General features: G+C 37.9%; 1 protein-coding gene across 2 annotated transcripts in view; it reads left to right on the top strand.

Moving 5' to 3' along the window:
* The window catches only part of DCC (DCC netrin 1 receptor), a 1171073-nt gene that overhangs the window by 420183 nt on the left and 723483 nt on the right, over positions 1–27407 (top strand). For both annotated transcript variants that reach the window (XM_073898173.1, XM_073898172.1), the window contains exon 2: positions 2147–2467. In XM_073898173.1, the coding sequence (XP_073754274.1) occupies positions 2147–2467 (321 nt within the window). The remainder of the gene's footprint in view (positions 1–2146; positions 2468–27407) is intronic.

Genomic DNA, 27407 nt, shown 5'->3' with positions numbered 1-27407 from the left:
GGAACTTCTCTCTGTTTTCCCATCCTTGGTATCTCAAGTTAGGTGTTCACTGACTCGTGTTTCTTTTCTTGTAAAGGAGGGTATCATGTAGACACGGGGGAGTCATTTAGAGCAACATCAGTCTGCATCTGAATAAGCTCAGAGCAGGATTCACTTGATGGATGCCTTCAACCCATACTAGTTCGGAAAGTTTCCAAACTAGATGTTGACTTTAGAGATTGTTTAGTTCAATGCCCTCACTTTACAGATGAAGGAACTGAGATTCTGAGGCCTTGAAAGATGTGTTGGAGTCATGGATCTTTAAGTAATAATGCTAAGACCAAGAGCTAAATATTCAGACCCCCAATTTGATATAGTTCCCACTAGAAGAATGGGCGGTAAAAAGTAAGCTGACTACACTAAAATGGTTTTGCGGGGGGAGGAGGAGCTTATTAGGCAGTGAGGGGGCTAGGCTGTATCTTTTGAGAATTTTACCAATATCACTTATGGTAGACTGAAATGCTCACTGCTATTTTATAATTTATATTAATTTGAGCAAAGTTTCAGCTGCTTTCTTTGGGTGAACATTCTCATTGGATAAAATGAGTATAAGATGATAAATGACGCAGTTCACTGGGTGCACTTCAACAGAGAAGCAAAAGTAACAGACTTCAAATAGAAGGCTTAGAAAAATTGGGTATGACAGGTAACAATACAGAGGAACAGTGAGAAACTGTCCAGCTTTTATTTTCACTGGAAAGCGGGTATATACAAAGTTAAGAAAGAATCCATCCATTGGAGCTAGTATGGATCAATCCTTTATGAGAATATTGATGATAGGCAATTTAGGTGCCTGCCTTTTAAATGATAGAAAATTAGAAAGTTTACACAAAGTACACACACAAAATTGTTTCCATTACAGAAAAATTAAGGAAGCTAATGAAATTGAGGTTGTTATCCTGAAACACATGAAGGCTAAAACAATTTAGGTGGTATTTTTTAAAGAAATTAAATTCTTCAGAAGAATAAAGGGCTCTTAAAAAGAAATGTCCATCTCCTCTGTATTTTCACACAAAGCAATTCAGGAAAAAAAATATGAGATTAAATAGAAGCAAGAAAATTCAGTTATACTCTAATAACAATTAAATATTAAAAACAAGACACCAAGAGCCACTGTAGAATCCCTAGCCCCAGAGATGGTTAAAAAGGAAATTAAAAGTAATTCAATTCGAATGATTTAGGCATACACCTGTTTGAGCAAAGGGTGAGCCCAATGACCTCCAAAAACCTTGCTAAAGCCTATGATTCAACAACCAAGCATTCTGCTAAAGGCTATGTTGTGAGCCCTGAATATAATATACTTTAACTAATTATACTTGTTTCCTCCCCTCAGGATTCTTAAATGACTTTCTCTTTCTCCTGTTGATCTCTTATGTTTATTTATGTTTATAGAAAAAAAAAGAGAGACACCAAATGTAATATAATATTCACTTAGATTTCCTGGCTCATGAGCAACATTCAGATGGAAATTAAGACACTTCAGGGATTTGTGATTTTAGGTAGTAGCATTATTGTCTTGCTTCTGCAAGCAGGGATTTCTTACCTATTTTAAAATTCACCAGAGGTTTGTTCTAAATAACTTTCCCTACAGTGTTCAGAGTTGATTTTTGTTGTTGTTGTTAATGAAACAACATATCTGAGTAGATTTTTTTCAAAAAATTAATGGGTGCTATAATCAAAATGCAGAGATAGAAAAGGTCCCCCAAATCCTAGGGGCACTACTACTACTGCTCCCCTACTAAGCATTGTTACTTTAAAATATCCAGTTTTATTTGGAAAATATTAGATTTTTCTGTCTATATTTTTAAGCATTGACTTATAAGTGATGATGGTCATGCCTAGGTTTGTATGAATTTTTAATTTCTCACAATTATTACTTTTTGGGCCAATTGTTTTATTAATTCAGTTAGCTCAATTGGGCATGGTTTTTTTGTTTTTTTGTTTGTTTTGTTTTTGTTCCTTTAACAGAATATCATTTATTCTTTGATATTTTTCAAAGACCCCTGCTGTTTTGAAAAAGTTTTGTAAAGAAGAGGCAGGGTATAAAAGCCGGTGATGTCTTTGAATAAGTGAGCATATTTATTTCCCTAATGCTTTCTTGTTTCAGGTTTCCAGATTAAGCCTTTCACATCACTGCACTTCCTGTCAGAGCCTTCCGATGCCGTCACCATGCGGGGAGGAAATGTCCTTCTAAACTGCTCTGCTGAGTCTGACCGAGGAGTCCCCGTTATCAAGTGGAAGAAAGATGGTGTCCACCTGGCCTTGGGAATGGATGAAAGGAAGCAGCAACTTCCAAATGGCTCTCTGTTGATACAAAACATACTTCACTCCAGGCACCATAAGCCAGATGAGGGACTTTACCAATGTGAGGCATCTTTAGGAGATTCTGGGTCAATTATTAGTCGGACAGCGAAAGTTGCAGTAGCAGGTAAGTGGATTCTTCCTTTTTCTCCTCCTCCTTCTTCATCTCTTCGTATTCCTTTTTTGGGGATAAGAAAATCATCTTTGCAGAAACAGTATACATTTTTAAGATAAGGAACAATGTAAAAAAGATATATGCGTATTCCCTCATGGTTTTGACTTACTTTCTCTTTAATTGCTTGGAAAACAGTAGAAGGATCTCAACAACTAACATAGCATTATGAGATTTTTAGAAACAAAGACTATCCCAAGTTGATATACTACCGGTTTCTGGGGGGAGGACTTTTCATTAGTTGAAAAATATTAGAAACAAATTATTTCCTAATTAATTCCATTTTACAGAATCACTAATGCTGAAATTTTGCAGAGCTTTTTTCCCTTTCTTTCTTTTTTTTTTTCTTTTTGCCTTCAGAGCAGTGAATTTTAAGTATAATGGCTTGAACTGCAATATATAGATTTCCAAATGAGAAATAAAAAATTGCTATTAAACCAAGAGGGCAGCCATTTGATATGGGTTTTTTTTCCCAGGTCCCGTTTCATCTAAAATCTAGAATACTGATAAGAATTAAGACTCATTTTCAGCAATAACATGTGCTAGGACAATTGGACAGAACCACCACTCCAGCACACATTCTTCTACCAGGGTGTGAGGAAGTTAAAATCTGCAAGAGATGTTCTTGTCAGGTGACAGCATAAAAAATTAGATTTTATTGATACGCATTTACTCCAGAAATCCAGTTTCGTGCCACAAAAGAGTATCACAAACCAGACTGTGCCTGAGCAAAGATTTCTTGGGGGGCCGGGTCCTCACCTAGAGATACAGTGGCCAACCATCCTGCTTGAACCGGGACTGAGCTGGTTTTAGCATTTGAAAATACCATGCCCTAAGAACCAAGCCCTCAGTCTCAAGTAAAACTAGAATGGTTGGTCAGCCTACCTGGTGGTATCCTGCCTGCTTTAGCAATGACAGGCTGAAGCACAGTTGCAGAAAGTCCTCTTTACTCAGCAAAAACGTGAGGTGGCATTCTGATCATGCAAACCAAGGCTATCAGCCCCCTGGGTCCTTTGAGTGATGGATGTCTGGAATTTGATTGATGAGCATAAAGTGTGGAGAGGACTGAAAGTCTATGTTAATTATGATTGATTAAAAGGAACAAGTAGAATAAGCCCTGAGGATTAAGGTAAAATCTGCTTTCCCAGAATATTCCAAGGGAAGTGGAAAGGGTGCTAAGGTAGTTCTGCCGATTTGAATGAGCTAGGCTGGTGTTTCGACACCCTATTCTAAAAGGCAGATGCATATGTGCTGTTAATGAAAATGACCCGATGCGCTGTGATTTCAGTTTCCCTGCAATCTAGATTCACTTTTATGTGCTCTGTTTCAGTGGTGAAATGAAGAATGATCCCTTCCCTGTGAGATATTAAAACAAAGTGGCTTCAACTTTCCTATTCTGTAGAAGGATGGGCGGGCCGATTCAGTCACTGAGTTACAATCTAATATTAGATAGTATCATTTCAAGGCAATAAGGCTGTTCACAGCATTTTAAACACTTACCATGCTGTTTGGCAACACGGCATACATCAATGTTATGTCTGTCGAGGTTAAGATTGCCAAACCACTGGAATGCACAAGGGGCATATATCTTCCTTGTAATAAAGACCATGAGCCTGATTTAATCTCATTTTTAAAGCATTAGCAGTCAATAAACCAGTCACTTCTAAAAGGTAACAGTCAGCTTTGCTTGAGTGAAGAAACAAAACCAAAAACCCCCCCCAAAAACCTGTTCTGGACCCTCAGGTGTGATGTAGAGTCCATTTAAAATAACAATGCCTCTCTTCCATTTTTGCTTTCTCAAAGTGTCTTTTGAGAAAAAGAAATGTGGCAAATGAAATCTGTCTTTAATCAGTCAGAGCATTTCATGCCGTGATCTTGCCATGCACCGTTCATCCTATTTTCTAGGAACTTCTCACATACTCTTCAAACTCTTAAACCTAAGTGCACACTCAGCTGAAGCAGGAAGGGGGGTAGGAAAGATAAACCAAGGGCTACCATCCCATCCAACATATTATTAACAGTTTCTGTATAAGGCGCCTCTGTGACTCAGTTGGTTGAGCTTCCAACTCTTGATTTCGGCTCGGGTCATGATCTCAGGGTGTGAGATGGAGCCCCCAGTGCTGGACATGGAGCCTGCTTGAGATTCTCTCTTCATCTGTCCCTCTGCCCCTCCTCTCTTCTCTCCCTCTCTCTTAAAAAAAAAAAAAAAAAAAAAAAAAAAAAAGTCTCAGCATAACAAGCTACTGACTCTTGGCATTCCTGGTAATTGCGAGTTCTATCAGTAAGGGCTGTTATTCCATTTGAAAGCGGCATGGCCTGTACTGGCTGAAACTTGGGAATTTTATCTGTATCCAGTTAGCTCTAGTCTAAAATGGTACAGTATTTCTCTGCCATGGATATTTCTGTTTAGCCTTCTAGATTGAGACTTTTAAAGAGAGAAGCAGAGCCAAACTTTATCTGCAAAGCTTCTCCTTCCCTTCTCCTCTCTATACATGTCAGAGTGTTGGACATGTTTAGTAGTTATTCATTAGACATTTGTTTTGCCAGTGAATGCATGGAGCTTTATGCCATATAGGGAGTGGTTTCCGTTGTCGGGGAGTAAGAATTTCTTTCCCTTTGAAGGGTCCATCCAGCTGGACTAAGAATCAAACTGACATAAAACAGATTAACAGGAGAAAATAGAATTTAATAGCATGCATACAGGGAATCCACACAGACATGGGAATTCCAAAGACACTCAGACAAAATGAGGCATATATGTCATTCTGAACTAAGGAGTAGGGATAGAGGTCTGGGATTTCAGAGGAAAGGAATGTACTTCACAGGGTGATAAGAAGAAGAATAGAAGTTTGGTAATTAGAGGTTTGTCCTGCCATACGGGTGGCAGAAATTTTCAAATAAAATTTATTTCCACTAATAACCCTTGTTCTGGAAAAGACCTCCAATTGAGATTACTCTGTATAATTAAGGGAGGGACAAAAGTTTCTCTTGAGCCCATAGGGTCTCTATTGCTTTCTGCTCAGAATAATCTTCATGCCAAAGTGGTCCATGTTGGGGCAGCTTGCCCTTGGCTCCTACACTGTCAATGTCATCTTTGTTTTCCTCCTCCTCGACTTTTCTCTTTCTTTCTTTTTTTTTTTTTTGTACTCAATGAGATTAAACTTACCTACTTGATGGACAGAGTTGGAATAATTTTATTTATATCTCAGTAGTTGATAAATTATTGGGATAATTTGATTTATATCTCAGTAGTCTATAAATTACTGAACTATTGAGGACTTTGGAAGTAGAAGGTGGACTGCACTGGAATATCCATGTGCTACTTAAAAAAATAAAAAAGGCATGAGCCAATTCCTCATTCCTTCCGAAACCCATAACATCAAGATGAGCTTGCATCTGGCCAAGCACATTTTCCCTACTCCAGATGTTGCCAGCTGTCTGAGCCTTTGGATTCTTCTCTGTAAAATCGACATCATAATAACCTACCTCCTAAGGCTGTGCTGGCTTTTAAATAACACTTAGCATGTAAAGCCCTGGTACAGAGTAGATTCTTATTCAATGGCAGCAGTAAGAGTACAAATAGACCTAAAAATGGATATTATGATGTTATTACAATTAGTATTATTAGGAAATGACAATTTTGAATATTCCTTGTGATGATACAGAACATTTTTGGAGGGGTTGGGAGAGAAAGAAATATAGGCTACAAATCCTGAGCTATAAATATTGTCATCTTGGATCAGATATCTGCTTTTGCAATCTACAAGCACAAACTGGCAAGCCTGAATTGAGTTTTTAAAAAGTTGAATCTATGCAGTTTGTTGGCAGGCTGTGCCAAAATCTGTTTGACTACAAGATTCATTTTTCACAACTTGATTTAGTGTTCTGTCCATGAAGCCAATATAATTTGTACTGGTCAGACCAGGAGTTCTAGATCATGCAACAGCTGTTATCATTTCAGAAAAAGATGTCAAAGAATCTTCTCCATGGGGCCTCCTTAATGTCCTTCCAACTGCAAAAGATTCACTGAAGCTGAGTTCACTGGAGTTAGTTGGTCTAGACAGAGAGTTTATCATATCCCCCTCTCCCCTGGGGGACAGGGGAGTCAATGCCAGAGTGGAAGAAAATCATATCACTGCAGAGCTCCTCTGAATAATCATGAAAGTACCATCTTGTTTATTTTCCCTGACACCACCACCACCCATCTGCCACCCAACACACCCACCCAACCACCCAGCTCCTTGCACCCACTACCCCTGCAGGGCTATGGGGGTCACAGTTGGAACCTAAGTGCTACCTCTCCTTGTATTTATTCTCTTGGGGATGCAGTGGGATCTGCTCCTCCTCCTCCTCAGGTAAAGGGATGCTGATTGTAGGATACGTCATAGAGCATTTGCATCTAGGTAGATTCTTCTTTTGTTAATTTTTAAGCATTTACATCTTGACTATTAAAACTGCTGACTTTTGTATAATATTTTCCTCTTTGTACAGTATATTCATATGCATTAGTTCATAATGCTCAAAAAGGATCTGTGATACAGATACCCAAATTGATGAGAATAAACTGAAAGAAAGGTAGTGACTATCTACAGGCAGAAACTAGAACTCACATTGTCTAACTCTGGCACATACTTATTTCCTTATCACTTTGCTTCTCAATCTGAGGACTATATATAAGGACACTGTGAATAGTTTCTTACCTAGTCACTTATTTTTAACCAATAAAACTCTCCAAAATATAAACTAAGGGAAAGTAATAGTCATTGTCATAATAATAATAATAATACAGTAATAATAGGTTTTATTTATCCATTTAGTCCCTTGAAAATATCAACTCCCTGTGGGAAAACACTGTTTTGGTTGTTTTCTTCTAAAATGAGAGATTTTGCCACCATAGCTATACATTAAATGATGACACATGATAAATCTCTCCTAAAGTATAGAGAACATGTAACTTTAAAAATAAACTTATATATACTCTTTATAGGGGCAAGATTTTTCTTATCTTTTAATCTCTGTAAGTGGTTTTATAATTCAGGCTCAGTTTGCATTTTTTTTTTCTTTCTGTTCCTTGAAAATCAAGGAAATAAAAGGCCAACTAAATTGCCTTTACTTGAATTGTTATTTCATTCAGGAGCATATTATTTTTTTCTTCCCTATTACAATAGATGTTTCAAGATGCAAATTGTCACACACTGCTTTTAAATAACACAGGCATTATAATTAAAATTCCCCTGTGTTAAAAAAAAAATAATTAGTTACTTGAGGAGTTGTTGCAGTGAATTCCCTTCCAGAATGCCTCCCATTTAAATGAGTTATGAAATAATTAGTGAAAGCGTATTATGGTGAGAGAAGCTAGAATCGCCTCAGCTGAATGGAGCATTTTGTGAAATGATAATCTGACCTTTATGTTTTTACTTAAAAGGAAACAGAAAAAGGAGCTTGTCTTAAGAGAAGGGAGAATAAACTACATTGCCTCAGGTCACTAAAATGTTATGTAAAGGTAACAGAAAGAAAAATGCTCATATTCCTTTTCTCTACAGGAACAAATATAAGAATCTTGCTTAGAAGGTCAAGTTCATCTGGTCAAGCAGTTTGGAAAATATATCCCAAGGCCCTTGAATACTCTCAAAATTCTATTTTGGGAAGGTGCAGTTACAGAGCAAAGCTTTTTTATTTTAAACCAATAGGGATAGTATTTATTTTCAAACAATAAGTAGGAAAATAAATTGTTCAGACTCCATAATTCTTAATGGTCTTAATTATCTCCAGTTAGCTAAATGTTCCTATTGTTTTGTGGTTAAAACATGAGGGAGAGAGAAAAAAAAAAAAAATATATATATATATATATGAAGGAAATGTGGTGTTTAAGTAATTGTTGTGTGCATGCTAATCTTATAATTTTCTTTTAATTTTATTGCTAAATAAAACTGGGATAATCACCAGCATTGCCCCAATGCCTCCTTACCCCTATCCTCCCACACCCTCGACTTAAATAATTGCATTTTAAAGAATAGGTTTTTAGTTGCCTCCTTCCTAAGTCAATTAACTCTGCAATAAAATTAAAATAGAAATATATTCCTGAAAAATATGCACAGTAGAAAGACATCTTCTACATTATAAAAATTACAAAAGAGAACTTGACAGGGCTTTTTATAGTAGAAACATCAACAAAATAAATTTTTAAAATCTTCCTACCTTTCATTTCCTTTTCTTTGTTATGAATTCTAATTCATGTGACAATGGAAATAGCTAATTATTCATTCTAAAAATCATTATCTTAAGAGCACTGTTTTTTTTTTTTAATTCAAACCTTAAGCTAGCTACAGTGTGATTTTTGCTGGTTCTATAATAAAAATGAAGGAGTAATATTTAAAATAACTCAGTGATAGTAACAGAAAACTCTTTTGCATTCTAGAAGAACCCTTTGAAATACAAAAGCTTGATTTTTTTTTTTTTTTATAAATGTCAGGCCTAACAAAGACTTAAATCAAAGTAAGTAGATAGCTCAGGTGGCATCATAATAAATCTCTGATGAAATTATGACTGATAATAAATTTAATAAAGCATTTTTACTTTTATGAACCTATCACTGGTTCTGGTTTTTTTCCTATTATATTTTTTATGTCCATGGTAAAATGTATTATTTAAATGGAATGTTACATAAAGACCTTTGAATTGAGATATTTATATTAGATACAAAGTTCTTCTATAAAGTAAGGAAAACTTTAAACTTAGGGGATATTCTAAAAACTATGTTAGTTAAAAGAAATCATAGAAAATCTCAGTGTATGTAGTCCCTAAATCATTTTAAACTTTTCCTGTTAGAATGTAGTTGAAAGTCTGTTAGTGAAAGCCCTTACTCATCTCCCTTTAGGAAATTATTGTTTTTTTAATAGTCTAATCTTATACTTACAATCTATACATATTCTGTAATAAGCAGTCTAACCCATTGGCCATTACTCCCATAATTGTTAAAAAGCCCATTATTCAGTAGCTGTGAGAATTAGAATAAATCAGAAAAGTTGATTCCTAAGTGAATAGGGAGCCATGGGGATACATGAAGGAGCCTTGTATTCTTGATGCAGCAGATAACTTGTTTTGGACCTTGAATCCTAAGTTTAGCATAAAACAACAAAACAAAACAACAATGATGGATATTTTTGATAGCAAATAAATAAGCAGGGTAGGTCCCAAATCTACACTGTAGAATAAACGCTGGGAATAAACACACACACACACACACACACACACACACACACTCACTCACTTACATAATAAATAATGTAATATAGTATTAATATATTTAAAACTGCTGCTCCCACTGCTATAGTTGAAAATTCTTTAGAGGTTTTTTTTTTTTTTTTTGAGGCTTTCTGTTAAAAGACAAAAGCTATTGCCTTAACCCCAGAGCTCAGTGTTTTCCACTGAAAGGCAGGTTGGAAACCCTCTCAAAGCCTCTGAGAAGCTGCTTTTGTTCGCACAATTCATTTCAGGTTCTTAACTGGGGCTTGTCTCTAAATGCCTCTCAGGTATGGATATAACTGCTTTCACTGGACCATATAGAGCTCTGGGGCTGTAATACTGTGATTGGTAATAAGAAATATATATATCGCCTTTGTCCTGTTTCTGACACTGAGCTCCTAAAACCCTGGGTACTTCCTTAGTCCTGAGAACTATTAAGGTCTTTTTATATGTTAATGAGGTTGACTTTGGGATCCCACTCAAGGATGGGACCTGGTTAGCAGGAGAAACAACCAAGTGATTAGAGGGTTGGAACTTTCAATCCCACCCCCTTGATCTCCTAGGAGGGGAGAGGGGCTGGAGGTCCAGTCAATAGCTAATGGTCAGGGACTTATTCAGTCATGCCTATATATTGAAGTCTCCATGAAAATCCAAAGAATGTTCCAAGAATTTCCCCGCTGGTAAACAAGCAGAGGTGCTGAGAGAATGGCGCCTGGGATGGGCATGGGAGCTCTGCACCCTTTCCCCACACTTGGTCCTGTATCTCCTCCTTCTGGGGGTCCCTGAGGTATACCCTTTTATGATAAGCCAGTGATCTAGTAAGTAAAATATTTCTCTGAGTTCTGTGAGCTGCTCCAGTGAATTAATCTAACCTGAGGAGGAGGTGGTTGGAACCTCCAAGCTGTAGCCAGTGGGTCAGAAGCACAGGTGAAAACCTGGGTTTGTGACTAACTAGCCTCTGAAATGGAGAGTGTGGGGGGGGCAGTAGGACTGAACCCTAACCTGTGGAATCTGATCTGTCCCCAGGTAGATAGATGTCAGAATTGAGTTGACGTCAACACCCAGTTGATGTCCAGAGAATTGTTGGTGCTGCAGAAAAACCTCTCCGCATTGGAATTGGGTTTAGGAACCCAAAGTAAGGACTTTAATTTCCTTAAGGCAGTGAAGCCTGGGAGTACTTTGACTAATTGAGAATCTAGTAAGCAGGGGTCAGGGTAATTGCATGTAAGTAGTTCCATAAATATTGGTGCTGGTGGAGGATATGTATGTGAGAGAGAGAGAATCTGTATTGTATTGTCTGCATGTTTTCCATTATGACCTTTAAACGATTAGGTTAATATTGTCTATATTCCAACCTAGGTTGTCCAGAGATATTTAGACATAAATACACACCCTAGAGACAATATGCACATACACTCACACACCTTTTCATTTAGATGGCTCTTCCTATCTACCCTCTATGTCTTAAATCCATTGATGAACACCATAGTCATAAAACCTACTGTTTGATTTATAGCCCCTCTACTTTTGTTGTTCTATTATGCACATTGTTAAAAATTGTATTTTACCAAAAAAAAAAAAAATCATTTTCATTGTAACCCTGAAGCTCTACCACCCTTAAAAAGGGCTGCTCATGAGACTTCATTTACTGAAATTTCACTTGGAGCATTTCACCAACTAGGAGTCTATTTAAGAAAGTGTGCTAAAGATTAATAAAGCCTATATATAGTTTCAACACTGTTTCAGTGCTGGCTGATTTTATTGGATTGGATTTTTGTGGCCCCTGTTGCAAGGAGAATTCATCTCCAAAGGCTGGAACATGACATAAAAAAATTAGTATTTCTTTGATGCAAGCATTGCTTCCAGGGGCATCCTTGGGGTCCCATAGGGCATTGGGCACTTCATGAGCAAGCATCGTGGCTATTTCTCTAAGGTTTTTTCAGTTGAGTCTCAGCCCTGGAGGTGCCTGTGTCTGGAGGATGTAGTTGTAGATAAAGTAAGTATCTCCTTTAAATACCCCACAACCCCCATAACACATGCACATTGCATATATCTGGGGTTTGTTTGTTTTTATAATGAAATACTTCACATACTATAAAATTTCACCTTTGAAAGCAGGTAATTCACTCATTATTAGTATATTCATAAAGCTGTACAGCTATCATCACTTTCCAGCTCTGGAGCATCTTCATCCCTCCCCTCATGCCCTGGCAACCATGAATCTACCTTCTGTCTTTATTGTCCTTTTTTGTTTTAATTCCAGTGTAGTTAACATACAATGTTGTATTAGTTTCAGGTGTGCAGTATAGTGATTGAGCAATTCTATACATCACCTCATGCTCATTACAACAAATGTACACCTTAATCTCTTTATTGTCTGTTTTTAACATAAATGAGATTATTTGATTATCCTGTAAATATTCTGTAGCTTTTTTTTAGAGAGATGCATTTTAATACTTTTCTGTACTCTAACAGATGAGTCTCATTTTTTAATTCCTCCATAAGATTTTATAGTTTCCATTCATATATTGATATTGGTTTATTTCTAGTTTTTCACTTTTGTTAATAATGCCTAAATGTATGTTTTTGTATTCAGTGAATACTTTATTGTGCCTATCTTTTGCAAGTCTCTTTAGATCTACTTCTAGCAATGCAATCGTTGAATCAAAGGGTATCTGCTTTTTAACAGATACTAGTAGATTCATTTTGTTAGCCTGGACCTAAAACATCAGCGGTCAGTGTTTGTTTTATATACCATTGAGCAAACAGAGCTGGCTTCTCCTTAACTTTTTTTTTTCTTTTCATTTAGATCTTTTTTTTTAATTTTATTTTTTTATGTTGTGTTAGTCACCATACATTACATCATTAGTTTTTGTTTAAATATCACTGTAATCTACTGCTTACTCTAGTAGGTGTGGTGATGACACTGTCAACGAACCGCCACACGTATTTGACTTACTTAAAAAAAGACTCTTAAGTACAGCAACCTAGTAGAATATATCTCACCTGTGTCCTAAGGTTTTTCTGATATGAGTCTCTTTTGTCTTCTAGTAGTTGACACTCCATGACTTGGGGTTGAGGTGACCCTTAGGTAGAAACCAGAATTTCCTAAACTTTATTATATACCGTCAAAATGGCATTTGGTCATATGGGCATACCATAGAAGAATAGGAACTTTCTCTGGTGTCCTAAAGACCATTCAGATTCTGCCCCCGCTTGCTTCTCTAGCCCTATGTATAACCCCATCCACACTCATTCCTTCAGTTTTTATAGCAGTTTCTCAAATATGCATATTCTGGTGCTTGTGGCTTTGCACATTATGTGTATGTCTTACTTTCTCATCCCTTGCGCTCTTGTATTTTTTTTTTTTTTACAAGACTCAGTTCATGCAGCCCATCTTTAAGAATCATTAGCTAACCCCTTAGGCTAGGAGGGGCCCCATCTTCTGTGAGCTCACAGTGACCTGGGTGTCTTCTTGTCAGAGCATGGAACATGCCACACTATATATTTATTTATTTATTTATTTGTTTGTTTGTTTTTTAAGATTTTATTTATTTACAGACTGAGAGAGAGACAGCAAGAGGGAACACAAGCAGGGAGAGTGGGAGAGGGAGAAGCAGGCTTCCCGCAGAGCAGGGAGCCCGATGTGGGGCTCGATCCCAGGACCCCGGGATCATGACCTGAGCCAAAGGCAGACACTTAACGACTGAGACACCCAGGCGCCCCTCCACACTATATATTTATAATACACATACATACCTCAACTCCTCTACTGGTCACTGACTTTGTGAAGATGCAGATCTTATTATATAGTAACTCTTCTGGATGAACAGACTCTTTAGAACCTGGTTAGTTGCATGGTATAGCACGGTGATTAGGAGTATTGGGCTTCAGAGCCAGCCAGCCGGGACTTTGGATACTACCTCTGGTGCTTCACTAGTTCTGTAAACTTGGCCACCTATGGAAATATTCTGACCTTTGTCTTCCATCTGTTAAATGGGCCTACCATAATGAGGTTGCTATGAAGATAACTAAGCAGTGCTTAGCAGAGGGACTGGGACTTTGTAAAGGCTCAATAAATGAGGGTTTATGAACAACAAAACTGAGGTATTGTTGAAAATTCCCTAAGTAGCCTACAGCAGAGGGGAAGAGAGAAGCTCTGTGAAGAAGCCCCCTTCTCCTCTATAGGGACATGTATCTATATGCCTTGGATGCTCTAACTATCTGGCCTGTTTCCCATCCAGAGGCTTGTCCTTCCCCATCCACATAGGCCCTGTGCAAACATGTGAGGTTTTATATATATATATATACACATATATATATTTATATATATATATATACACATATATATGCCTCTTTAAAACTCTTAGCACCAATGCTGTGGGATCAGTACATCTTCCTGAGTAATCAGAGTTAATGAAATAATGACTGCTCTACAAAGTACCTAGGTAATATTCAAGGTTTTGACTTTATTCTTTCATGATATTGAAACATAACACCTCTTAATTCTCACTTATCCAAAGTCTGCAGTAAAGTTTGCCATAGCTTTGTAGAGCTTTCTGTGGACTAGCAAATGTTGGGACTCTTACTTCTCCTTCTGAGAAAGCATGTGAACTGCCAATTGGCAGGTTACCCCAGTTGGCGTTTAACACATCATGAAAGTAAATGGTCATGACAGATATCAAAATATTGCTAGGGTTAAGAGATTCATGTTAGTAATCTGACTTGGATTAATAGCTATGTTTTTATATGAATCTTGATTATAACTGACTTAGAAATTATCCCTCATTTTTTTGAAGTTTATTCATTTATTTAAGTAATCTCAACACTCAATGTGGGGCTCAAACTCACAACCCCAAGATCAAGAGCTACATGCTCTCCAGACTGAGCCAGCCAGGTGCCCCCATCCCTCATTATGATGCTTGTTGTCTGCTTGTGTTCGAAAATGCAGGCAGTCATCCTATTTTGCCAGAGGATTTAAATATGTTTTCTCCAACGCTAAGCTATCCTTTCCTTTTCCACCCCTGGATTTGTGTAAATATCTGCAGTACAAATGTTTCTTTCTTTTTTTTTTTTTAAAGGGCTTTTGAAAGGCTCTTAGAAAATATTTTAATGATCAGCATTGTTTATGTTGCCTGTGCAGCTATGTAAATAATTCCATCCCTTCCTCCACCAGCACTCTTACAACTTAACATACCTTCAGAAAATGTGAATGCAATTATAAGGTAATGTTGCCCCAATAAGCGTGTCAGTGCTTTGGAAAGGAAACGTGGGGTGTAGAGCTGAGCATGCCCATGCAAGACCAGTGACAATAAAAAGGATGTTTATAAATGAAATAGCATTACAAATGGCACCACACTTTGGAGGAGGGAAGCAATTTGGTGAAGTGAAAGATGTTAAATGTTTTAATTTTCTTCTATGCCAGTAAAATCTTGTAAAACAAGGTGACATATTAAATTTTCTATACTACAGTGGCTCCAAGAGCCTGTCAACATTTTCATTATAAACTCCATTTTCAGAGCTTTATATAACTCGGCTTTAAGAATTCACTCTGGCCTGACATTTGGAGTGCAAGGTCTTACCTGGGGGACATGTGTTTCACATGTTTGAGAAATTATGAGTTTATCCATTTTTCAGTCTATAATGAGTAACCTTTTCATACTTTTTCGCTCGGCTGCTGTGCCTCAGAAATTAGAGGCAGAAAGAAGGCTTACATGTGGTAGGTCACCAATGGGGGGAAAAACTACAAATGTGGTCAACACAGGTTAAGGCTGCCAATTTTCATCATGAAGACTCCCAGTCATACTGGCCACTCTGCCTGTCCTACAGAAAGCAGAGAGAGCTCCACTCCACTGCCCTCAACAGTTTAGACTAAAGTGCTACCCAGGAGGCCTGCCATGCCCAGCTCTCTGCAGGGGAGACCCCGACTGATTGGAGAATCCTTAGTCCCCGGTCTGTTTATTTCCACATTTGTATTATTTTGTGGATGGCATAAGACCTTTTCCCTAAAGCTTTACTTTATTTTTTTTGGTTTGTTGTGAAATCTTCTTGGCGGTTGTGTTTTTTTGTTTGATTTTTTCCCCCTCTATCATATTTAGAACTCAGTAGGTACTTAGTCTATATTATTTAATTCTTTAATAATATAGGCATCCTTTGTATACCCAGAATGTCTACAGTTAAATCTTTGAAAGAACTGCTTTTGGGGAAGGAAAGACCAAGGAGGCAACAGAAGAGAAATCTGCATGTTACCATTTGGAATGGGGCTTTGAAATGTCGTGAGGACTTACTACCTGGTATGGCTTACGTAAAAGAACAAACCATAAGCTCCCTTCTAGAAGAGGGTAGAGTATCTTCCATAAAAGGTGTGGTATAGGGGCACCTGGGTAGCTCAGCGGGTTAAGCGTCTGCCTTCAGCTCAAGTCATGAACCCAGGGTCCTGGGATTGAGCCCCAAATCAGGCTCCCTGCTCAGTGGGGAGTCTTGCTTCTCCCTCTCCCTCTGCCCCTTCCCCTGCTTGTGTTCTCTCTCTCTCTGTCAAATAAATAAAAAAAAAATCTTAACAAAAAAATAAATAAATACAGGTATGGTATCAAGTCTCCACTCATAGATTGAATTTCAGGAGAATTCCGGAAATCACCACTTTTGGGTATGTATTCAACATGATTTCACTCCCACCTAATTGTATTGTATTTTTATACAGCTGCCAAATTCATGTTAAAATGTGAGAAGCACCCAGTGTATAATCCCAACACTTGCTTTTATGGTGTGAGGACCAACTTTGTGACACTTACTTAAAAAACAACAACATAATTTATGTCCCTCCCAACCACCCTGCCTGCCCTATCCCTTAGGAGGAGACTGGGGGACAGTTTAAATAATTTACCCCACAGCTAATGAACATGCAAAGCTCGTTTGAAACCCAGGTCTTTCAGACGTCAAAATCACATTCATTGCTCTAAGCCATCATGCTTTTTCTTAATGTGTACAAGGACATCTTGTTTTTGTTTGCACTTTTCTATCAGAATCAAGCTATGCCTAGCCCATAAGTGGCTGACATTTTCCAGTGAAATGTGTTAGGAGATGCAGGCTAGACTCCAAATTAAAAAAAAAAAAAAAAAAAAAGTAGTTGGGAGTGGGGGCAAGGACTAAAGGATTTGAAGTAGTTTAAACCAGGAATGTGATTTCCTTTTCCATTTCTCTTGCCTCATTATTCCCTTTCCACCCCTTCCTGTAAGCCCCACTGCAGTGAATGGTACCCCATCCATTGAGTTGTCCAAGACAGAAACCTGGGCAATTTAATTTTTCTCTCTGTCATCTACTTAAAACATTCTTATCACATAGCGAGCATGTCTAGTCTTTCTAAGAAACATTTTTTCCCCTTTTAAATAGACTCTTTTTTAGAGCACTGTGAAGTTCATGACAAAATTGAATAGAAGACACAGAGAGTTCCCATATATCCTATTTCTCCAGACATACCCAACTTCTCCCATTACTAACATTCCATATTGGAGTGGTACATTTATTCCAATTGATGAGACTACACTGAACATATCAATATCACTCAAAGTCCATAGTTTACTTAAGGGTTCACTCTTGGTGTTGTGTATGCTATTGGTTTTGACAAATATATAATGAAATATATGACTACAGGCAACCACTGATCTTTTTTACTGTCTTTTTTTTTTTTTAAAGATTTTATTTATTTATTTGAGAGAGAGAGAGAACGAGAGATAGAAAGCACGAGAGGGAAGAGGGTCAGAGGGAGAAGCAGACTCCCCGCCGAGCAGGAAGCCCGATGTGGGACTCGATCCTGGGACTCCAGGATCATGACCTGAGCCGAAGGCAGTCGCTTAACCAACTGAGCCACCCAGGCGCCCTTTTACTGTCTTCTTAATTTTGCTTTTTTCAGAATGTCATATGGTTGGAATCATATAATATGCAGCCTTTTCAGATTGTCTTCTTTTACCGAGTAATATTCATTTAACATTCCTCCATGTCTTTTCATGGCTTAATAGCTCCTTTCTTTTTAGTGTTGAATGATATTCCATTGTCTGGATGTACCGCGGTTCATTTATCCCTTCACCTACCAAAGGACATCTTGGTTGCTTCTAAGTTTTAGCAAATATGGATAAAGCTGCTATAAACATTCATACCCAGGTTCTGTGTGGACGTGAATTTCAGTTCATTTAGGTCAATACCAAGGAATGGGACTGCTAGATTGTATGGTAAAGGTACGTTTAGTTTTATAAGGAACTGGCAAAATGTCTTCCAAAGTAGCTGTACCATTTTGCATTCCCACCAGCAGTGAATGCGAGTTCCTGTTGCTCCACATCCTCACTATTATTTGGTGTCATCAGTGTTCTGGATTTTGGCATGCTGATAGGCGTGTAGTGGTATCTTGTTTTAATTTGCATTTTCCCGATGACAGAGGACATGGGGCATTTTTCATATGCTTATTTGCCATCTGCATATCTTCTTTGGAGAGGTGTCTGTTCAGCCCTTTTGCTCATTTTTTGAGCTGTTCATTTTCATATTGTTGAGTTTTAATAAGAGTTCTTTCATATTTGGGATGACAGTGCTTTATCCACTATGTCTTCTGCAAACATTTTCTCTCAGTCTGTGTTCTGTCTTCACATTCTCTTGACGGTGGCTTTCACAAGAGCAGAAGTTTTTAATTTTAATGACATCTAGTTTATCTGGTTTTTTTTTTCATGGATCATACTTCTGGTGTTGTCTCTAAAAAGTCACCACTATATCCAAGCTCATTTATGTATTCTCCTATGTTATCCTTTAGGAGTTTTATAATTTTTTGTTTGACATTCAGATATATGATCTATTCTGAGTAACTTTTTATAAAGGGTGTAAGGTGTGTCTAGATTTCTTATTTTTTATGTAGCTATCCAGTTGTTCTAGCATCATTCCTATCCTTTCTCCATAATTTTGCCTTTGCTACTTTGCCAAAGATTGTCTCTCTATAACTGTTTATTTCTTGTTGTGTTTATTTCTATGTCTACTGGCTCTAACTTAAACAGAAGCCACCCATCATCCCTCAACTGCTTCTCCTACATTTGTCTGTTAATTAGATTACAATCTATTTTATATACAGGGGATAAAATTGTCTTTTGAAAATATGTGAAGTTGTTCAATTATTTCCTGTGTTTCTAGGATCAAATCTAAACTAAAAGTCCTGTATGATCTGGTTTCCTCCTTCCATCCTTTCCTTCCAATTTTCTCTCCTTCCTCCACAGCCAACTTCATCCACTAGTTTCTGTGCCATGCTCTAGTCATTATAATCTTTTTCCGTTCCTCGAGTAAGCTGTTTCCTCCCACACTGAGACTTGGAATATGGAGTCATTTCCTGGAGATCCTCTTTTCAGTTCCTCTTGGTTAAGCCCATTCCTATTCATTCTACAGAGTTCTCTGTGTGTGTGTGTGTGTGTGTATGTGTGTGTGTTTTTAAAGAATTTTCTTATTTATTAAAGAGAGAGAAAGAGAGAGAGAGAATGAGCAGGGGGGGAGAGACGGGGGAGAGGGAGAAGCAGACTCCCTGCTGAACAGGGAGCCCAATTCGGACTTGATCCCCAGGACCCTGGCATCATGACCTGAGCCAAAGACAGAAGTTTAACCAACTGAGCCACTCGGGCACCAGAGTTATGTTTTGATGTCACTTTTTCTGGAATATCCACTGTTTTCTCTAGGGCTCACTGCTAATTGCTATCAGAGCACCATGCCTCAAATGTCCTTCATAATGATTGCTGGTTATAATTTTATTATTATTTTTTTAGCACCTGCCTACCCCACTAAAATGGAAACTTCCTGAATGCAGGAGAAACCATGTCTGTCATCTTCCCTGATGTAGTCAAGTGGGCACAACATTACAGTGTCTTAGTGTCCAGCCAGGGCTGTGGGCAATAACCAAACATGAATCATCACTGAGGGGTGGGAATTGCAGGGCAGGGGAGCTGATGGTTAAGTCCCTGATTCCTAGATCCCAGGACGTCTCTGTTTATCTGAGTGTCAAGTAATCAAACCATGAGTCAAAAGATTTTAGTTATAGTGTAGAAACAACCCAGACAGTGGGGATTTGGAGAGTCACAGGATCTTGGATTCAGAAAAGATTGAAATCTTCATATTGTAGTCAAAATATTTGTTCATGATCATAAACTGAGAGCATTAAAGTATTCAAAGTTCATCATCCACATCCTTCAAGGCCCCATAGTCCAGAGATCATTTGGTTCCTTTAGATGGTCCCTGACATGCCAAGAAGGGTAGGACAGTGAATGTTCTTGCCCCGCCCCCCCATCCAGCCTTCACAGAGGAAAACTGGGGATTTCATCTTTTCTGTTCTGAAGTAATAACTGCTTTCCCTTTCAGAAATGTTTCCCTGTTTCAAGCCTCAGTAGGCCTTTTTTTAAAAAAAGGATTTTATATATTTATTTTAGAGAGCATGCGTGCATGTGTGTGTGCAAGTGGAGGGAGGGGCAGAGGGAGGAGAGAGAGAATCTCATTCAGACTCCATGCTGAGCGTGGAACCCTACACAGGGCTCAATCTCAGGACCCTGAGATCATGACCTGAGCTGAAATCAAGATTTTGACCTAACTGAATGAGCCACCCAGGTGCCCCAAGCCTCAGTGGGCCTTTTATTCAGTGTTTTCTGGGAAGAGCTGAGCCCTGGGTGGCCCAATGTCAGCATGAACAATAGGCCTCATACACAAACCTGGAAGCAGGCATGAGATGGAGACCATATATATATATTTTTTTTTCCAGTAAAGAAAAATTATTGTGCATAAAAAAATCCATTCAATATTTAAACTAAATGGATAAAATGATACTTATTTTTCAGTTCTGTTCAACTTTGAAACTTATTTATTTAAATTAAAAAGGAATATGCCCAAGCCCCTTGTTAGCTGGTATTGCTGATTTCTCTAGCATGTTCTCCCTTCAGTAGCCACTAGGCTTCTTTCAGATGTTGGGCATTGTCTCTCTTTTTTACCCTGTACTCCAGGTGTGGACAGAGAGGCTGGAAACTTCCTCTATGTAGACACACTAGCGAGTCAGTATTCAGAACCCAAAGATATATTGGAGCATTATATTCTCAGGAATATGGGGATGGAGATGGAGACATTGTTTCAGAGAGATCTCTAAGAAGTTTTCTCTTGGTATCTTATCTATTTAAAATGGGAGGTAGGAATTTCTTTATTGTCAAAAACCTTCTGTAATGTTGATCTCTCTCTCTCTCTTTCCTCTTTCCTTACCTCTCCCATATTTTACTTAACTCCTAAGTGCAGTGCTTTTTAAGGAAATTGGACAAGGCCTGGACCTTGTCCTTCTTCAGTGAAGCTATTTTCTTTATTACCTCCCCAGATGATTCTGATATATCCCCAAATATAACATGTATATTGTTTCAAGTTTATGAAAAATAGCACCACACCTTGCTCTGTGATACCCCACTCTTTTATTTTATGATGTAGTTATTTATTCTGTGGTGCCTTCTTTTTACTTATTATACTTGAATCTTTTTGGATTATTGGAAGCTATTAATTACCATATCCCCTTTATTAAATGGTATTGTAATGGCAAATACTTAAATAGATTGTAAAATTCATGCTGAACACTTCTTGGTTAAGGAACTTCATGTTAATAGTTATTCTTTCAAGAATATCCCATTGTACCATGATTAAAAACAGTCAGTAAACCATGAATATCAGGAGAATGATAGCAAGAGGTTTGTGTGTATTGTGGGGCACCAGCAATTTATTTTTGAAAGAGACCCTGATTAAATGCATCTCTGTGGATTGTCATGGTTTATGGCAGAAGTGATGTGATGATTTGTGCTAGAGGTTTAATAAGTATAGAGTTGAAAATTTATTCCACTTTCATTCCCTTCCCTTTGGCTGATAGTTACTGTCTAAATTACTTCATCAGAGAAACTACAGTGGCAGGGCCTATTAAGAAGCTATCATGCAAAATGTAGAAGCAGGTCTCTAGGGTCAGTAACAGAGCTGACTGTATTCTCTATTTGAAAAGATAAAAGAGCTCATTTTAGATAATCCCCTCCCTTCAAGGAGGTTTCAGTCCAGTACAGCTTCTGATCCATTACAGTGATTTTATTTTATTTTACTTATTTTATTTTATTTTATTTTATTTTGGGGGTTGTTTGTTCTTCATGATAAAGACTTAGTCAAAGCAGAAACTCCCCAAGGAATGAGTCAGCATTATATCTCTAATTTCTTGCTTCTAAAGGCAAAGTCATTATAGTACAGTACACATCTATCTCTGTCTTGCTTCTCCTGGAGATTTCCTGCTTTAATACATATCCAAGTGTACACAAATATTTTCATTGCCAAGAAAATGAACTTTGTGAATTGGTCCGCTGCCTGGTTTTCAGAGTGCTTTGGGCATAATTCCTCGAAGGTGGATTGACTGTGTGGCCATGGGTATCATGTCATGGTACTTCAAACCTTTCGTACTTTTAATGGGGGTAACATCCCTACCACTTCCTCTGGGAGCTGCTGGGAAGAACGGCAGCAACTGGAAAGAACTTTAGAAAGGGAAATAATTTCAATGCGAGAGCTTGGGTTTAAATTACTAGATCCCATAAATAAATAAATAAATAAATAATAACTAGATCCCAGAATCTGAAACTAGGATTTTGGCCTTTCAATGCCTAATATTGAAAATATTTCGTCTTACCTGATGAACACTTCATATCAATTTTGTGGTCCGAGTGCCAGGTAAGTTGGTAGCTGAAGGGAAGGGGTCATCTTTATATTTTATATCTTTAACTGAGTTCCATTTGAAGATGACTTATTTACCAACTAAACTTATATCTCTTCCCAAAAACACTTGAGGCCCTGATAGAAAAAGTTTTTAAGAATTGGAAGGTACAACCCCAAAATAATAAAGAAAAAAATGTGGGACATATGTACACAACAGATTGCAACAATCTGTAGACAGCAAAAGTCAGACGCAGGAGGGGAGAAATGAAGCAAGCCTGAAGAAGCTGCAGCCAACCAAATTTCCTTGATGATCATCTCTGGAGGAGGCGGGGCAGGTAAGCGTACCAATTTGAAATTGTCAAAGTGATGTTGGACCTGGAGAACAGTTCTGGAAAGAAAGCCCCGGATGTTTGTGATATTCAGGTAAGTTAGGTTAGCTGTGAGCAGTGGTTCACAGAGTGGTCCCTGATCAGCCCTGTAAGCATAACCTGGGAGCTGGTTAGAAATGCAGAATAACGGGCCCTACCCCAGACCCATTGATTGAGACTCTCCAGTGTTGCCTAGGGATCTGTATTTTAACAAGCCCTCCAGCTGATTCTGTTGCACAGTCAGTTTATAACCACCGGTCTAGAGCGCCCTGGGTGGATCACAGCCAAGATTGGTGTTGATCGGCCTGGCAGAAGCTTGAGTACCAAGGAGAACCCCGAGGTAGGAAGGAGGGGAAAAAAAGGGAGAGGGGGAGGAGATATTAACAAAATATCCAACTGATTGTCTCTACAGCTGTATTCTGCCCTACCCACTTGTGCAGAATACCTAACAAATAGTCACTACTTCATAAGTCAAACAGGAAGGATCTTCTCTGAAAATATGAGTGGACTGTGTAGGGAGATCTAGAACAGCAAAGAACTCTGCCTTTTGGCATAGAGAGGTTCCCAGCTCAATAGGGAGCTCCTCGGTCACTTACACAGTAAAGAATTTGACTCTGACAGTCTCTCCAACCTGCAGAGACCCAGGTAAATATTTCTGTTGGTTCACACTTAAATATAAATTCACAGCAAAGGGTCACCAACCATTTTAAGAATTCTTACAACACGGTAAAGGAAGGCAATGATAAACTTTAAAAATCAGAAAAATTAAATAATTTCAAGACAATACAGGGAAGCAGTTTTTGATTAACTACTAATGAATAATCTTAGAGAAACTTAAGAAAACAATGTATTCATAAACCAGTAAGAGTAACTCCAAAAAAGAAACAATTGGAGAAGAAAAAACAGTCTCTTAAAATTTACATATAAACAGAAATTTTAAAAAATCAAAGGGTTGGAAGATGGAAGAGAAGGAATCTTTAAAACTTGTTCTCTTAAAAAGAAAGCTGGAAGGAAGCAAAGATAAGAGGATGAAGTCAAGATTTCTACTCTCTGGCTAAGAGGAATACCAGAAGAGAGAAGAGATAAGACGGAAGGGGAACACATTTAAAAATATATAAAATAGTTTCCCTGATATGTCTTCTAATTAAAAAGTCCTGTCAAGTGTTGAGTTAGATGAAAGAAAAAGGCTTACACTGAATCTGTTATACGATTTGAGAAAGTAGAGGGATAGATAAGTTTCCCAAACAAGTTACCACCTGACTCAGCAAACTGGATGCAAGAAGATACAAAAGCAAAGCTTCTTATTTATTTTGGATTTTTTTTTTTTTTCAATCTAGGAATCCTTAAACATCCAGACTGTTGATCAGATGTACGGATAAAATAAAGTCATTGTTTGGGATGTCTGGGTGGCTCAGTCGGTTATGCATCTGCCTTCAGCTCAGGTCTGGGATGGAGTCCTGCATCTGGTTCCCTGCTCAGTGGGGAGTCTGCTTTTCCCTCTGCCTGCCACTCCCCCTGCTTGTGCGCCCTCTCTCTCTGGCAAATAAACAAATGAAATCTTAAGAAAAAAAAAAAGATAAAGTCATTGTTAGATAACCAAGGGCTTAGAAATTACATATCTTGTACTTTTCCTAGGAAGTTACTTGTTGTAACCAAGGGAGCCAAGAAGTAGAGAGTAGTTGACTAGCAGCCAGGCTGGACCAAGGTGAGTCCCAGCCAGGCTGGACCAATTCTAGTTTAGGCTCAGATTCTCCTGTTTTTAAAATATTGGAGGTTTGTTCATCATGGGTTTTCTGCATTCATTTAATTTAAAAACTGCATTTAAAACATCATTTTATCTTCAAATTGAGGTTTTTGGTGCCCCGTTAAAGTTTGCATGTAAGGCATCTGCCTCACCAACCTCATCAGCCCTGGCCCTGACTAGTGTGTTTCCCGAAGCTGCTGTAACAAAGTACCATAAATTGGGTGGCTTATATCAACACATGCTCATCCACTTAGAGTGATGGAGACCAGAAGTTTGAAGTCAGGGTGTCAGCAGGGTTGTCTTCCCTCTGGAGGCTCTAGGGAGAATCTGTTGTTTGCTTCTTCCTGCTTATGTTGGTTCCAGTCATGGCTTGGCCCGTGACTGTTATCAGTCCACTCCGAAACCACAATAGCATTTCCGCCTCCTTACTTGGGGGTCTTCTTTGTCCATCTGTCTCAAAACCCTCTCTAACTCTCTTTTATAAGGACAGCTGTAATTGGAATTAGGACCCACATGGATAATCCAAGGATGATCTTCCCATCTCAAGATTCTTAATTACATCTATAAAGACACTCTCCCCCACCCCCCAAACCCCCCCCTTTTTTGAAGAAGTTTTTAGGGATTAGGACATGAACGTATCTTTTTTGTTGGGAGGGTAGTGGGTAAAATTAAACCCACTACAAGTAGCAGTGGATGCAAAGTAAGGGAAAACAATGAAGGAACACCCCAGAAGAGCAGTTGACAAAGACAGCAACCAAGCCGGACTGCATCAGAAGGGACCTGGCAGATTTGATGGAATGTTTGAAGAAAATGATATTAATGCAATTCTTTTTTTTTCTTTTTTTTAAAGAAATATAAATGCCTAGAAAAATTAAAAATAAGAGCAAAAAAAAGTCATTATTGTGTACTACTTGGCCCATCAGTAAGCAATATTTACATAATTTTGAAAATGTAAACAGCATTTATTAATTTTGACCTTTTTGAATCAATGAACAAGACATTATTAAATCTATCCTGAAAGGGTAAAAAAGTATCTGGCACACAGGAGATGACAAAAAGGAAGAGTGATTTAAAAAAGAAGCAAAAACCAATGGAGAGAGACAATGATATTATCTTGTTACAAACTATGAAGTCAGGAAATATCACTGAATAAAGAAGAAATAGAGTAATGGGTAGTGTATTATAAGTTTCAGTGGTAACCAATATGGATAATTTCAATAGCAATACACTGGAAGTGGAATGGTGGTATAAATCCTCAGCTATCATTGTGAGAAATCAATAAATAATGTCTAAAATTTTAGATAGATCAAGAAACAAATACACCCCTGTAGAGATATGAAAGAAGCTACAAGGAGAGTGTTTATAAGTTTGCTATAGGGTACAACTATTGCATTTAATATTAAGCCCTTTTCTTTTTTTTTTTTAAGATTTATTTATTTATGGGGGTGAGGCGTAGAGGGAGAGAGAGAATCCCAAGCAGACTCCTCGCTAAGCATGGAGCCCAATGTGGTGCTTGATCCCATGACCCCGAGATCATGACCTGAGCAGTAATCAAGAGTCAGATGCTTAATCAAGTGAGTCACCCGGGGACCCCTTTTCTTTGGTGTTTTACACATGCATTTAACACATCAAATAATTAACCCAAAACATTTTCTTGAATTCTGTGGTTTGAAAGTGTCTTTTAATGAATTGTGGAGTATCTTTTCATGAATAGAATTATTTTTTAATTAATTTTAAATTCATTGCTATTTCACTACTTCTCAGCCTCTGCAGATCATTAAATTTTTTTCTTGGGCATTAGCTATTACGTTGGTAAAATACAATGGAATGCATTAATATAAAATAAATAAAAATAAAGGCATTTGATATGCAGACATAACTTTTAAAATGGGCCCAGTAGACATAAATTTTCCATGTCCAATTTTTATAAAAGTTTCTAAAAACTTCCTCTCACGGGTCTACTTGCCATGTGACATACTGGTAACAAAGTTGGTAGACTTGGGACAATTTCAAGAGGAACAATTTGAGCAATGGCCTAGTTTTAACTTTTTTCTTTCTTCTTCTTCTTTTTAAAAAAATTCCCTGCCTGCCCACCTGCCTGGCTTCCTCCTTCTTTCCTTCCTTCCTCCCTCCCTTCCTTCCTTCCCTTTAGTGTTGCTTTTTCCTGTCTTGCTTAAGCAATCCTACCCCACCCCAAGATTGTCAAGATGCTGCTTTATTATCTCCTAAAAGTTTTATCATTTTACTCTCTACACTTAGGCATTGACTGGGCCTGACTGTTGGATATGGTGGGAGGTAGGGTTTTAATTTCATTGTTATCTTATCAATATCCCTTTCATTTTTCCCCTTATCAGTTCTCCTCTAATCCTCTATTGACAGGATCATCCTTCTGTCACTGCTCTGTAGTGCCATATAGCATCCTGCTAAATATACATTGAGGATCCATTAATGTAGGCTATGTTTCTGAGCTCTGTAGTCTGTCAGTGTTCTATTTATCTCTCCTTGCATCAGCATGTCATTTTGATTACTATAGCACTAAAGTAACTCAGGGACTCTGTAAGAGTATCTTCCTATTTTGCTCTTTATTCGAGTGTATTTTGGCTTTTGTTGGCCCTTTGCATTTGCATGAAAGTTTAGTTGACTTTGAAAGTTTCCCTCAAGACAGGAGTTGAGATTTTGATTAGAATGTACTCAATTGCAAATGTTTTTGGGAGGGACCATCTCTACAGTTTACATCTTTATAGTTCTGGGCTTTCCAATCTTGAGTATGACATTTCTTTTCTTTCTTTCTTTCTTTCTTTCTTTCTTTCTTTCTTTC

Source organism: Callorhinus ursinus, unplaced genomic scaffold (genome assembly GCF_003265705.2).
Source record: "Callorhinus ursinus isolate GAN/ISIS: 27379988/994484 unplaced genomic scaffold, GSC_fseal_2.0 scaffold11, whole genome shotgun sequence".
Taxonomy (NCBI): domain Eukaryota; kingdom Metazoa; phylum Chordata; class Mammalia; order Carnivora; family Otariidae; genus Callorhinus; species Callorhinus ursinus.
This window is presented reverse-complemented; position numbering and strand designations above follow the sequence as displayed.